This window comes from Tauraco erythrolophus, chromosome 8 (genome assembly GCF_009769465.1).
Source record: "Tauraco erythrolophus isolate bTauEry1 chromosome 8, bTauEry1.pri, whole genome shotgun sequence".
NCBI classification, from domain to species: Eukaryota; Metazoa; Chordata; class Aves; order Musophagiformes; family Musophagidae; genus Tauraco; species Tauraco erythrolophus.
Window position 1 is genome coordinate 33461112 of NC_141472.1, and position 15525 is coordinate 33476636.

The 15525-nt window shown below is 40.0% G+C and overlaps 1 protein-coding gene across 3 annotated transcripts in view; it reads left to right on the forward strand.

Annotated features, from left to right (window-relative positions):
• KALRN (kalirin RhoGEF kinase) overlaps positions 1 to 15525 on the forward strand; it is a 536138-nt gene that overhangs the window by 318291 nt on the left and 202322 nt on the right. For all 3 annotated transcript variants that reach the window (XM_086615857.1, XM_086615858.1, XM_086615859.1), the window contains one exon: positions 14034 to 14203. In XM_086615857.1, coding sequence (XP_086471983.1) covers positions 14034 to 14203 — 170 coding nt within the window. The remainder of the gene's footprint in view (positions 1 to 14033; positions 14204 to 15525) is intronic.

Consider the following 15525-nt stretch of genomic DNA (forward strand, 5'->3'; position numbering starts at 1 on the left):
TAGCAGTGTGATAAGTATCCTCAGAGGGATTCCATTTGAATGTGATGTTAATTAATGTAGCCATTATTACTAAATGTTACTGGAAATCTTACATCGTTTAATGAGGCAGACTTCACTTTTCAAAATTAGAGTTAAAGAGCAAATAACCATGCTCGGGTACAGTGAATCAGTAAGGACTTGAATAAATGCTGTTTAGTGTAATTGAAAAATATCCAGAGATAAGGTTGTCTCGCCAGAGATACAGTGGACGGGACATCAAGTGGGAGGCCACTGGGGATGTAATTAAAACATACTTCACATTTTTCTGCAGACCAAAGGCCATTCAGTGATGAGTGACTTTTAAAGACAGGGTTTCTGCTGAGAGAGATGGAATTAGTCAGAATGGTTGTTTTCATGTTCTGCAGCATCTGTTTGCAAAAGCACACTTGATCAGAAAGATGCTCTTAGAAACTGAAAGCTTTGCAAACGAGTTGTGTATAGCAGCGTGTTGGGGAGCCTCCTTAAATAGATGGTGTATGCACATGTTCAAATAGATATATAGATATGGGAGATAGTTGGAGTTACAGTGTGTCCATTAAGCTGTTGATACATGAAGGTTTTCCTTTCACATCCTGCTTCTGCAATATGCTTGTTACTTTAGTCTTGTGAATAGTACTATTGTTTCCAGAGGAGCTCAAATGCTTGCAGCTATGCTTGTTTGCCTCAGAGGAAACTTAATTGGTTATTTCCTCAGTCAAAATTATTTCATAACAGCTTCCTACTGTGATTAACCTCTCTTCACCTATGCAAGTGATGACTAGTAACACAAAGATAAGCATGACTCCAGGAAGTTATCAGTATAATATGTTTTCTATCATCTGAATTTCTTCTGATGATTACTGGTACTGGTTAGCCTAATTTGAGTTTGGGAACTAGAGCTTCCCTGTATGAATGGGTTTGGATTGCAGTGCACTGTATTCACTTCTATTCTTTGACGAGAAGGGAATTTGCCTCCTCCACTCACCTGGTTTTAATGAGCCTTCTTTTAGTGTATAGAAATGCAGATGTATAAAAATGCGTATTTTTTAAAAACTAATCAAAACCCAGTCTTCTGTGACAGCATCCGTGCTGTTTACTAGATATTGAAAGTATCTCTGCCTCGTTGCCATTTATCCATGAAACAGATTGGTGCTGTGATGCCTTTTTGGAAAGCTTGCTAAGTACTTGCTGTCAGTTTTAGGAAGATCCAGAGTGAACAGACTCCGGGTGCCCCTCTCTGTACAGAGGGACAGGTGAGGGAGCTGTTGCATAAAACTGGGATGTCAGCAATGTTGAGGTGGACCCAGGAATCCACATTCATCAGGATGAAAGACAGCCATTGATTTGGGTTTAAAGAGGCTACTGAAGTTATTGCAGTCTCCAGCAGCACCCCAGCGTTGGAGGATGCACAGTAGCTCTGCAAGAGAAAGGAAGTTTTCACTTCCTTTGCCCTGTGTTAATTCAATCCCATGGGGGCCAAATACACACTGGTTTTTTGCAGGTTCATTGAATTTCACTGTGTGTCACTACCTGCCTCCTTCAGTGACACGTTTCTGCACTGGTGGGAGTCACATACCTCATTTTTTTTTTGCCAAAAATAACAAGTGAAGAAGTTGCTGCGGTTTTAGTATTTGTCTGCCAGCTCTGGGCATCCCCACAGACACAGTGAAGTAACCAAAGACTGCTGACTGCCAGGGGGAACCTGGTGCAAAGACCAAAGCATTACAACAAGAGAGCCTTAGCACGTGGTTGGATCTATATTTGCCTTGTGCTATAAATAGATGGGCTCAAGAAGAAATAACTCATGTTTGGCCTTGCTTGGCCCTTCACATGTGTTGTAAAATGTTGAATTAACCAATGTCATTGTCATTCTTCAACATGAATATAAAACACGTAGCTGGATTCCTCAAAATGAAGAAATACAAATGTCCTTCCTTTGCCACCATGCCTATGATATATTATGCCCTTTCTGTCTTTCATACCAAATGATCTCGGTTGGTTCCTTCCTGGGCTCTGACTAGGAAATGTGCTCAGCCCTGGTGAGACCTCCTAGCCTACAGAGCTGGCCTGGACCAAATGCAGGTTCTTGCTCTAGCCACTCACCCACTTGCCCATGTCAGATCTGCACCACCCATGCTCATTTTATGAAACTGCTTAAAAATAAATTCACTGTATTTACTGGGATTTCAGTCCCAAATAACAAAGATAACATTAGATTCCAATTTTAAAGTCAGGATTTGTCAAGCAAAATTTCCTTTGAGTCAGTAGCAGTTTTAGTTACAGAGTTTGGAGTCAAATCAAAATTCTAGCAGATGTCAAGACAAGAAGTCCTTTTGCTGCAGCAGTAAAATACAGAAAGATCTGAGATCCATTGCTGCTGTTCTACCAGGAGGCATTCCAGTCACAGTGCTGACACGTCTCCCTGATTGACCTTGCCCCTCCTACCTGCCAAGCTGTGCCTGATGCTGGACTGTATTATGCAAGGCAAGGAGAAAATAGTTTGGTTGGCATGTTAATGTGTTTAACACCTGACATATTTTGCATTATTCTAGCAGGCTTTATTAGTTACTTAATGGTAGCCATCATTATTCATTTCACCCTTTGTAGTTCTTAAAAACATTTCTTAAACTATTAAGAATTGTTTCTCTTATGTCCTTGGAAATTAATAAACAGTTCCCTTTATTTTTTCTTGGCAATAATGCAGGAAACTATGGCCTAGATGTATTTTTCATCTAAGTTTCCCAAAATCTCATTATTTCTTGATGTATTAATCTACTGAGACAGAACTGGAAAAAGGGAGAATTAAATAGAAAGAATCAGTCTTACTGACATGGTTTTTATGGAAATATTCTAAATATCTTCCTGCAATGAACATATTGCTTCTGATAGTCTTCCTAGGACAGATGAATTACATTTCTGATGTGATAATTCCCTGGTGTGGATGAGTGCACTGATTGTGAACTTCTCACTGCTTCACCTGTACTTCGCTCACCTCTTCATCTTCATGTGTGACTACTCATATTCCCAATAACTGAGAAATTTTTAACAGCACCCATTTTTAAGAAGTGATCCTGTCAAAGAAATGTTTCCATGTGTAATCTGCCTTGCTAGAATTTCTTCAGGACAATATATAGTGTTGAATTAGGGAGTCATTTGAATCCAGACATCCCATGAGCAATGAAAGTGAAGAGTGGCTTTTTTACACTGCAGTAGACTTCAATCCCTGCATGTTTCATGTGAAAGCATTATAAGAGGATTCCTTCTGCTAAAGACTGATTTACACAGTTGAAGGAGTATGGAAAAGACTGTCAATTAAGCATAACAATAATTTAGATTTTTTTTTTTTCAAGTGGCCTTACTTAAACTACATGCAATAGGCTGAAATGATGACTTTCTGGTATGGTAAAAACATTTTAGAGGCATAAATTTAGAGCAGTCCCCTAAGTCATTGTTGGTGTCATAACTTGTGAGTAATGTAGTTGTCCTGTGGCCATGCCTATAAAAGAGATGTTGTATGTCCTACTGTCCTACAGTACTCATTATGCTCTCTTAGTATATAGTCAATATTTTCATACCCTTTTAGGCCAAGGCATTCCTGACGGCGTGAGCAGAAACCTGGTACCTTGGGAATCATATCCAATTACCTGTATGGCAAGGGTAAAGTTATAAATTATTATCAGTGGGATAAATGCATTCAACAAACTTGAACCCGAATTATTTCTCTAAGGATTAAGTGTGATTGAATACAAGTTCTTACTTCAGATCTGAATCTTACTGGCAGGAATGTCAGATCTTGCAGTTTTATCACAAATCTCATGATAGTTGATGTTTGTTTTTTTTCTGTGAGCTTTCAGCTGCCAAGATCAAATGATGATACAGGATTCTTGGCTGTCATTTTGTTATGTTTAAAAGTGAATAGTTTTTTAGCCTCCGGGAGAAGAGGTTGCAGATGTGATAAAATCACACCCTGAAGACTCAAAAACCTCAAGGCAAATAATAAAAACCTCTTATAATTCATTGTCTGAATCTTAATATTTTTCATTGGTCTCACAGTTTTATACTTACGGTTCTGAAGTTTACTTTACAATTTGAAGTATAAAAATGTAAACACAAAAGAGCACTGTCACCTTTTTCATATCATTAAAAAAATTTAAAATCCTTTTGCATAATTAAATGATGACTTAGCATCTTGTAAATGTCTTCACTTTCCATCAAGATTTTCTTCTCTGTTGAGCAATCATAGTTTTGTTTTGCCTGGCTTAAAGTGGCAGAACATACTGCTACCAGCAGTTTCTGATACGGCTTCAGTGCTGGAGTTTTAAACAATGGTATAGGAAGGCCTGGGAATTATTTTTGTCAAGTAAGGACTGAGATGAGGCTATGCATAGATAGCTGTGTGTGATATCTACATGCAAATAAATTCTTGGCTTCATCAGCAGGATTTTAAGCTTTTAGGATTAATGTAGGTGTTTAAGAGCAAGTATATGTACCTCAGTGTATTGGCTATATAACTGAAGTAAAGATTTGTTGTGTTACTTGTTGTATTGGCTGATAATGAGATTGCTAATTTAAGAACAAGGAAGGAACTTCACTGAATTTTGATCCATTTACAGTATATGGGTCTTACCTGAACTACAAAGCAATTCTTCAATTGCTTTATAGCTCTTCAAGGCATAAAAAGAATGTTTTACCACCTCTAGGTTTCTCATATCTCAGTGGGATTCAGATTACCAATTTGTGTTGCCTTGAGACCTGCAAGACAGCAGTACGAAGCAGGAGAGGCAGTAGTGTGGTCTCAGGCCATGAGCTCTGTGCTTTTTTGGCCCTTGGTAGGTCAGAAGAGCAATAGGACGAGGTGCTCAGTGCTTGCAGTTCCATGTTGAGCCTCCCAGGTTTACGTGGCCCAACAAACAGGGGGATGAGTATGCTCAGGAAATATTTAATGTTGAGAAAAATGAACTGCCAAACTCTTAACAGGTTCTTTCTGAATATGTGCAAACTGGAACTTGGCAAAGGTCTTCTGAGTGACCAAATTTAGGCAAATTTTCACATGGATGACATAATGTATATTTTTGACATCAAGGCTAAACCCTGCAAAATTTCAAACCCTTGCTTAAAAGCATGGAGGGTCTGGAGCATCTCATGTGAGCAGAAATAAGACTTCTTTTCTAACACAGGCAAAGTAAGTCTTTTTTCCCCTTCCTCTCATTCTGGACCTTTTACCTCAAAATTCATCAAGTTCAGCCTTAGGCAGATACCTGATATGGAAAGTTTCACTCTGAACAGCTTTTCTGATAAGGCCGTGAGAAACTGAGAGCAAAGTCCTAGACCATTAAGTGTCAGGCAGCTTTCTATATAGACCTAAATTATTTGTGTTCAGCAGGTCACCTTGGTCACCCCATAGAAATCAGTGGGGTTACTCAAGTGAGTAATGGGAGTGGGTTTACCCTGTCAGGTAGGAACAGTAACAGTGTTTTATTGCAGGCACTGCTAACTTAGTTTTACTTGATAACCAAGGCCTGTGAAATTAAATTCTCTCTGCTTCAGCTGAATATCGTGATTAGGAGATTATTTCAGTGTAGGTCACAAATTTTGACAGGGCTTGGCCCTCACGTTGTGGCAGAGTTGCTGGGAAGCAGGGAGCAGAAAGTTCACGGAGCTAAGGTCTGCTGCTGTTGACCCTTGTCAGAAGAGTTGACCAAATGAATCAAAGCTAATCATGGAGCAAACATGACAGTGGTTCTGAGATATATTGTATAGTCCTGTCATTCATTATAAATTGACCCAGGATTCAAAGTTGATGTTACTGAACTTACTATTTTGGTTTTTTGACTTCAACTGTTAATATTTTCAGAGCAATAGCCCATTAGGTAACAGAGTCTTGTGATGAAGGGGATAATCAGTTTAGCACTTCCACTTGCTGTCAACTTGTAGAAGTCCTGAAAAGATCTTGGTTTCTGAATATGTCTACCACAAAATATTTGTCTTCCACTCTTGTACACTGCTCCTGTCCTGGACAGTGGTTTTGTTCCTTTTCTCATATTATAGCCAGATTTATAAAACAATGAAAGCATAAAACACTAAAATGACCCAAACTGGCTCTCTGCACATAAAATATCCACTGACTGGCCATTTCACATCCCAACGCTTTTCAGAGTTAGAATGACGTGCCACGTGGCTTGTCCAAAAGCTAGAAATTATGTTCCTTCAGTGGGATAAAATGAACGGCTGAAATACATACAAAGCAGCATACAAAATCAGACTTTGAAAATATCTGCCCCTCCTCTCACTGAAGGGCTGTGAAACATCAAACCTTAAATTTATTCCTTGTACAAGTACAAATGTTGTTTTTGCTGGGAGCTGAATCAGTGTAGTTTGATGAGGGAAGTATTGTAAGCAGAGAAATCACAAGACACGGGAGTGAAAAAATCAAATGCTTTTATAAGGGATTAAGTAAATGCTGGGTTTTTTTAAAAAAAAATCAAGTGCTCAGTTCGTAAAAATTCTGATGTTCCCATCAGAGGTGGATTTGCAGGCAGAGAGCAGAGGACGTGGGAGAAATGAACTGCCAGAGCTGCACATACAGGTAATTTGTTTGCAGTCCTTTGCCTGGATGGCAGGTTCCTTGGAGAAGACAGATATGTTGCCAGCTTACTGTTATCATTCTGATAATTGGGGCTGTAGAGAAGGCTCTGCTGGTCTAACAAGCGTTATTTTTGCGTGAGCTGTGTAAAAGTTCACTTCGGGTTATCAGCAACCAAGTACCATGAAGCAACAAAATAAGAGCAAATCCCTCTCCAACTCCAGAGCCATAGACTGGCTTTGACCAAAATGCAAACTTTCACCCATCGTTCAGGTGGGTGGGTTCTTTGTAGAGTTAAATCTCATCTGCAAAGCAACCAAAGATCTGGGATTGAAGAACCAGGACAGCTGGGGTCGTGTGGGGTGCCCCTCTTTCCTGTCCATTTGTTGTCTAGAAGCAAGATTTTTTCATGAAAGATTATGAGGCTGGGAACGGAGAGAGCTGTCATATCCTGGCAGCACATCTCGCTCTTGAGCAGGGGAGTTTGAAGCATGTCCAGACTGCTGGTGAATAAAATTCTGCCATCTGTAATGGTAAAAAATTGTGAGACAGAATCAAGGTAATGAGAAGTAAATGTTTGTAAATGTAGCCATATAGACCAAATCTCAGGAAGTCAAACCTGCAGCAGAGCGAGGGCAGATGCATGCTGCTTTCCATCATTCTGCCACGTGCTAGCCAAAGGATTCCTACAGACTCTATTTATGTTCACACTTCGCTATCCACGTTTTTCAGGCCGTTCACCAGCATTTTGACTGACTGATTGGCTTCACTCAAATACTATCATTGGCTTTTGAGGGCCCTTGCATGTGTTTTGTGTGTTAGGGAGACGGGTCTCCAGCCTGTATGCCTTGCACTCCAGATAACAGTGGTTCATGTTGCAGCTAGAAGGGTGTTTTATAAGCACGTTTAAATAGGATGTGCCAGCTTTCATACAGTACCCTTTTATTAGTCATATTACAGCTCCTTTTCCTGATTTCCTGAAGCTGAGGAAGATGAGCTGCTCCCAGTTCCATTGTGTGGATCTGCAGCTTTTACTGCTGTGTACAAAGGCAACAGAGCTGGCAGCCAGTGCCTGTAATAATTTGCGCACCGAGAAAATGTTCATCGGAGCCATACAGGGGCACTCCTGTAATTCACTCGCCACTCAAAAGAGACATCACATTGCACCTTAAGTACACGCATGCAATGGAGTCAACACAACCAGTTTAAAATGGTTGGTGTCAGTGTGGTGGTTCAAGTTGATGGATCCAATAACACTGTTTGGTTAGAGGAAGGTCTCACAGTTTGTTTAATCCTTAGCAAGTTTCAGAATGATTCGGAATTGTCACAGGTGGTTTATTTCTGAGATTCCCTGGGCGTAGTGCACGAAGTTGCACAAAAGGCTCAAAGCAGCAGATCAGGGTAAGACTGCAAGTGATATGGCCAGTCACTGGAAAAAAGCAGAAGGAAGAGGTAGAGCAACTCCCATTTGAGAAGTAATGAAGCGTTTAGAACCAGTTAAAAGTTTAGAGGAAAATGTAATGGTACCTACATTTATTTAAGTAAATTGCTGAATTTGTAGTGTATATTTTACAGTTATGGAAAGCTCCTGCTGCACCAAATTGTACTGAATTACACTGGTGTAAATCTGAGTAAATCTTTTGATGTAGGAAGAACTTCTTCAAGCCCGTTATCAGCATGATTAGTGCAGAATTTGATTTGTTTAGTACAATTACTGCAGTTAATTACATCCAGATTCGTAATTACAAATAACTTATATTAAAATTATACTAGAAAAGGAACATGTTTTTGCAATTCATGATGGTGGCAGAAGAAGCACAGAACACGTGCATCTGATTCTTCAGTTATAAGCCAACTTTCTCTCCTAGAGTGAATAGTCCCTGAATTACATTTACATGACCTTGGGCTGGGGATCTACACGCTCCCTGATGTAACGTAGCTACTCAAATCATGTTTCCCTTGAGAGGAGATTATTTTGTGCTATATCAATCTGGTCCATGCAGGACTTGGAAAAAGCATCAGATGTTCAGGCATTGCAAATCCTTTTGCCATAGGCAAGGTTACTAATTAAAAAGCGTCAGCATGCAGAAGCACCAGATGCAGCCCAACCAAGGATGAATGTCAAGAAATTGGCGAGGAAAAGGGAGAAAGCAAGAAAGAGGTTAGGAAGAGATCAGATGGGTTTTTTCACAGAATGTTCCCTTTCTTTCCACTTGTCGTTTCTTCCCAACCAGTTTGGTGGTATCTGACATTACTTCTTGCAGCAGGGTGTCTCATCAGCTGTATCTTACCGTGGAAGTCACATATTGTGGCATTTCATAGGTGGTGTCTGGTCATATCCCATCTTGTCACATTTTATTAGGTATGCTGTCATTGTGTAACACTTTGTTGGTGGCATGCAGTCACGTAACAGCTCATCATTACACACATTGTTTTCTATATTTTTGTTGGCATTTCCGTGAGACCTTGAATGTAACTTTGGAACATGTTGAAATATGCTTCCAATTTATAACTACCATCAGTTCTTTCAACTGAAACGGCATTAGATGCGTTCTGCATGTAAATAAACATCAGCTGATGAAGGTTAATTGTCCTGAAAAGCCTTATTGTCTCCACCATGTTGGTGTGGGGAAATCAAAGTAGAAAAGACAATTCCCTGAAGGCTGCGCAGTGAAGCCAGATTCACAACAGCACTTCAACAGGTGCTTAAACATAGGCACAGGCTGAAGTCCTGCCATAAATTAAGCTGAACTTGGGGTCTGTGTGACTTATTAATGCATATTATGAAAAAGCTAGATGATACTGCTCAGAATAGGTTTGTGTAAGGCTGGCGTAGTAGCAGAGGAAAATAGCATTGATGGACATCTCTCTCTGGAGCAATTATGTTTGTGTTTGGCTTTTTTTCTCAACCTGCCCTTGGTTCTCTGGACACTTGTGTTACAACTGATGGAGTGGAAGCAATGCAAATCAGGTGGGAAGAGAGAGTCCCCATATTTCACTGCATTCTTCTGCCTTCTGCTGTAGCCTTCATTGCTGTGATGGATGTTCACTTCACTGAGTTGGCATGAGCATCCTTTTGGGTCCTGCTCTGCAACACATGACACTTTTCTGCCATAGTAAAGGGGTAGAACATATACCCTGGAAAGTTGCTTGTTTCCATTCACATCCTTGTTTTGAATGACTAGCAAGAATGTTGTACAATGGTAATTCTTGTGGATTGAACTGACTGGTCCTTTGCTTTTCACTGTTCTCATTACTCCGTGTTTTTAAACTGGTTTTGAAGAGATTAAAACTCATCTCCGGCATTTGAAAATAGCAGCTTATAAACACTGAGTGTTTAATAGTTATTCCAAACACGCAGGCAAGATTTTCTTAGCAATCTCTTTAGGTTTTAGATTTTGCTTAAAGTGGTCCCTTGCTCTATGTCAGAAGCATTAATTTCTAGGTAACAGGCACAGATGTCCTTCAAACTTCCAGTAAGTGGTCTCATTAAGCACTTGACTAAAATGAAGGGTATTGCATCAAATGAAATAGCTGGAAATAAAGAGCTGTATTGTCTCTTGGATGGAGGGAAACTGCCTGTGTGTTATACCCAAGAAAGACGCAGAAGTTGTTACAATGTATGAGAGATGCCAGATGCTCCCCCGTGCTCCCCCAAAAGAAGGGAGGGGGCTATTCTTATTTTCCACTGGGCTAGTAATCAGAAGAGAGTTGGTTTTCTTGTTTAAAGCCATGGTTACCTTGATAAATAAAGCCTCAGTTCTGGAGTCTCTATGGACCTTCAGCGCGGATGTTTTAGGGCTAGGTTTTTGCCTTAGACTTCTGTGTAGCTGACAACTCTAACATTTTTAGATATAGTTTGCATGAGTCAGATTTGGGGCTGGATCTCTCTGATAGACTTAACTGAGGTTTTTCCACTAACATCTTTATGTCTATATCCTATGGATCATACCAAAGCATAGATCAATTTGAAGTAAGCAAAAAAAGTATTTTTGTGTTATTTCTTCATTGTTTTCCAGGATTCTGTATCTTTGGTTTAGTACATGTTAAGCAATACAGTGCAGAGATTATCTCCTTTTCTGGACATGTGCATCGCTGGCAAACTTAGTAGAAATCACCACAGCTGGATGGGGAAATATTGTGTTAGTATTTAAAATATCTGCATGTATCTACATATACCCCCTGCACAGGATCACGTGATATATTAGCAGTAGTTTGGAGTATGTATGTATGTGAATGGGACAGGGGATCACAAATTTTGCTCGTGCTAAGAATGAAAGAAGAAAGGCAGTTTCTGCAAATACGAGATTAAAGTCCTGTGTAACATGTGGAATTTTAATGAAAAATTGAAACAGTTCACTCAGTCTAAGCTAGCTAGCTGTTCAGAGTAGGTCACGGCATGAAACAGGAAACGCACAAGATGCTGGTGGTTTGGGGTTTTAGTAGTCAGGTTTTTTAAATCAGTTGAATAGTTGCATTGGAATTAAACATCAGACCCTAATAGGGACTGATTTTCCTGAGCTGTGACAAACATGTGATTTCTGTTTCATGATTAACAGCTCTTCTGACTCTGGTGTTGCAGTGACATGAAGTTCTTCTTTTCATTGCATTCACAAGTGGAGCTTGGTAGTAATTTATTTCAGGTGCTGTCAGTTGTAGCACATAACCTAGGAGGTTTTTGAATCATGTTCTTATTGTAGATTGTTCCTGAAAGATCTTCCTAATCTTATTAATATTGACGGATTCTTTGTATTAGGATTTCCCAGGGATTGGTGAAATCTAAAGGATTAAAGGTCTCTGAGTCAAGGATGACCTAGATTCTGATAGATTTTATTATGCAAATCCTTACAATCAGAGGTCATTAATGGAAATATCTGAAGCTAATATGAGTTAATATATTTGAGTGCTCTCAGAAATTAATGAGTGTTTTGGTTCCAGGTGAGTACAGTACAGTTTATGTTTAAGTATTTCAAAACTGCTTTGATTTAGAAGCATACTCAAAAAGTGTCTTAGGATCTTAAATGTCCAAATCGGTTTGACTGTTGCTGAATGTGACAGCAGAATGTGGGTTAATGGGGCAGGCATGGCACAGAAAATAGTCTCCAGGTTCTGGAGACACTTTTGAAAACAGGGTTTCCCTCTGAAGTCACAGTGGGGGATCGGAAACTTTCTCCTCTGCCCTTTCTAACATGATAGTTTCAAGAAAAAAGCGGATTCCTAACAATGAAGTAAGTTCTCAATTTCACTTTTATTTTTATAAAGGAAATTCCCTGAGCTTTTCTTGTTATCTTAAGTAGAAAAATGAAATATGGCAAAGAACAGCAAGAAATTAAAAAAACTATTGTCTTTCCCAACTCGAAACAGAAGTATGATTTATACGCATGATCATTTTCTCTTCTATATTTAGAAAGTTACTTTGAAGATCTGGTAAGTGGAGAAAGTAATATTCCCAAACAGCCTGGTCCTCGCCTCTTATAGTTCAGCTGTCCCTACTGTTTGAGTAGGTACAGGGAAGAGAGCAAAACCAGGAAGATTCTGAATGCAATTCATATATAAAGGCATTAATGCATTTTCCTTCATGGTGGCTTCCCAAAGTTCAGCACCTGGACCTCAGGCCACAAATGTAAAAGCTCTCTATTTGGTTCTTTAAATATGTTTTTATTATTTCATTTATTTCACAAGCCTGGCTACTTAATTTTATTTGTTACTTTTATTAATAGTTGCCTTTTTATATCATGCATTTCTCATGAGAATGGGAAAATATCTAAATAACCTGAGCAAAGACATTCTATTTCAGGCCAGTAGTAGAGTAGACCAGTATGATTATGTTATTTATGAATAAACAGAGGCGATTACCCAAAATATTCAAAGCTGACTCTGAAAATCTAACTGAAAAGCCTTCAAATTAAGCATATGTTTTAAAACTTGTTTTTTTTAAGCCTGTCAAGCAAGAAGTCAGTAGCAGAGGTGGGGACAGAGCACAGGGAAGTGGGCTGTCCCTTCTCTGGTATCATGAGCAGTGCTGGGACAGGTTCTGATTTTGGTTTTTGTGGTTTAGCTCAGGGTGATATCCTTGAAGTCAGTAATGTGCGGATAGTACAACATTTGACACGGGCCTTAGGTTTGGACCCTAACTGGGAGAAGCCTTGCCAACTGGCGCTTAAGACATCCCTCTCCTCCTTTCATTTTACACGGACATGCAGAATTCGCAATCTCAGAAGAAATCCTGTAGGAGGGGGATCCAGCGCACCTCGTTTTGAACAGGAACATTTTTATCAGCTCTTTTGCCACCCCCACACGTCTGTCGTCTGCTGCATGAGTACCTCCAGCTCCCTTTGAGACAAGCTGCTTTGCAGCTCCCTGGGATGGCAGGCAGAGATGCAGCCCCACTGCCGCCAGCACCGCGTCCTTTGATGGTTCCCAGTGCAGCGTGTGGTTTCCCCGCTCCTGTACTACTCCGCTACATTGCAGAACATACCAGCAGAATGTGGGTTAATGGGGCAGGCATGGCACAGAAAACAGTCTCACTGGTGGAGTCATTAGGATTTGCTGGCAGATTGCCAGCTCGGTTGGTGCAATTTTACACTCACTTTTCAGAGCAGACTTAAAGGGGAAACCTCTGTTCTCTTTAAAGCTTTACAGCCAACGAGGGGCTGCTGGGGCTTGCCTGCCACCGTCCAGATCTCTGATGAACAGCTGGCTGGAAATTCTCATCTAAGCACTTACTCAAATGATTTGTTGTTGTTGTTATTTGGAAATTGTTAGTCAAGACTATGTAAAATTAATGGATCTACGTGGGATTGGTGATACTGCTGTCGCCTACACTTGGTTTTTCCCAAAGGCAAAAAGACTCAGAGTCTGAGATGCATTTTGAGGAGGGGGGCAAGTGGCAGGAACCCACAAAAAAAAATGAAACCAAAAAAACCTCCAAAAACCTCAAACCCTTCACAAAACCTTCTGCCTGGGAAGGCATAGCTAAGCAGGCATAGCTAGACTTCAGCCAGTACCACACATACACACCAGAGATTTCAGATCTGTTCTGCAACAGGCTTCAGCTGCATGTGGAATTAACAGCAGCTGATAGCACTCAGCTCCTGAAAGGGGTAGGTTATCACAGCTGCAGGACATTGTAATTTGTTACTTGTGAAATAAGTTAATTAGAAGACTAGAATCAGTTATTGTTGTATAATACACTTAAATGCAAATTAATTTTGGTAAAAATTACCTGATGTTATATTTATTTTTATTGTTTAAAATGGAATTGCATCAACTAGAATCAATAACCAATATATCTTTTTATTTTTAAAAACTTTAGGTCTGTTCTCATGTGAAATATGCAGCCCTGGTTAATGCTTACTGATCTGGAATTAGAGAGCAAAAGGGTTAAATCTCAATCCCTCTCTGATTTATATTTCCCTCCCCTCCTTCCCAGCTGTGGACATGGATGGAAGATCTGCAGAAGGAGCTCTTAGAGGATGTCTGTGCTGATTCTGTGGATGCGGTTCAGGAGCTTATCAAGCAGTTTCAGCAGCAGCAAACAGCCACCTTGGATGCTACCCTCAATGTTATTAAAGAAGGGGAAGATCTAATCCAACAGCTCAGGTAAGCATCCACCTGGAGGACAGGTGTTGGGAAATCTGATGTGTGCTGTGGTTTAGGTGTGCATAAATAGGGAGCTGTAAGTTAGGGTTAATTGGGGGAGTTTATGAATTCTTTGCTTACTTATGATTGTTCAAATTCTTTGAGTATTTTATTGAAATTGCAAGAAATTATTTGTGTGGACTGATTAGTGTAGTCTGTGGATCAGCATGAGTTCCTGTTTGACAGAGATTATTTATAGGCACAGTGAAGTGAATTGAAACAAATGTGTTACAGGTGAATATTTTTAGTTGGTATTTATAGAAGATTGTTAAATTGTTGTGAGCTGAGGCCTTGTGATTTATATGGGTTCTCCTGGTGTAGAAGTGTATTCCTTTTAATAAAATATACATGTGTCTAGCAATCTTCACTCTTTCATTTTGCATGCAGCACCCTTCCATTTATCTTTGTCCATGTGAGGTTTACTCATACTGTCAAAGAGTCTGATACTGCCAGTTCTACTTGCCTTATGAGTTAAAGCAGATCATTTTACCTGATTTAAATTACGTTAAGAGACTGGCTCCAAGAAGTTGGGGTTGATTTTTTTTTTCTTTCTCTTTAAGTGTAGTAGAAGGAATGTTTGCAGAAAGTACAGTAAGCTTGCACCAAATTTGTAGTTGTGAGATCTCTCTCATTTGTTCTTATTTACAATGCTTTTCTGTTGCTTTAACTTTGTTGACATTATGGAGTTTTCCTGCCTTCTAGTGATGTTACTGAGCTCAAAACTAAGACCAATACATCATTTATTCTTTAGAGCTTTTTATGCATTTCACCAGAGACTGTCCCAGAGAGTTATGTCACCCTCCCCACCCTGAGCTTTCCTTATAGGATGCCTTCAATTCTCACACAAGAAGTGCAGTAAATAGTAAGCCACGATAGGAAAAGCCAAGGTGCTCTAGAGCAGAGGAGATAATCAAGTGCCCTGTTGGAGCTCTGCCTGTAAGAGCCCTCCTGGAGTCCCTGAATCTTTTAGTACAGCCACGTGCTGAGCTTTCCTCTATACTTTTTCTTGTCACCCTGGCTGTGGAGGCTTCTCCACTGGGTCAGAAAAAAAATGAGATATTTGAAAGATCTCTAGGTTTTGATTGTCATTCAGCCCTAGGCAGCCACACAGGAGAGAGAGCCTGTGTAAATGCCTAGGCTTGCTGTGTGTGGCTTGCCTCCATCACAAGGGGAGGGCGAAGGACCTGAGCTGTGGTGTTGCTTGCTGGGACCAGAGTTCGAAAGGAAGGATCAGGGGTAGGCAAAGCTAGGCTCTAGTCATTCATTCATCTTCGCTGATGAAT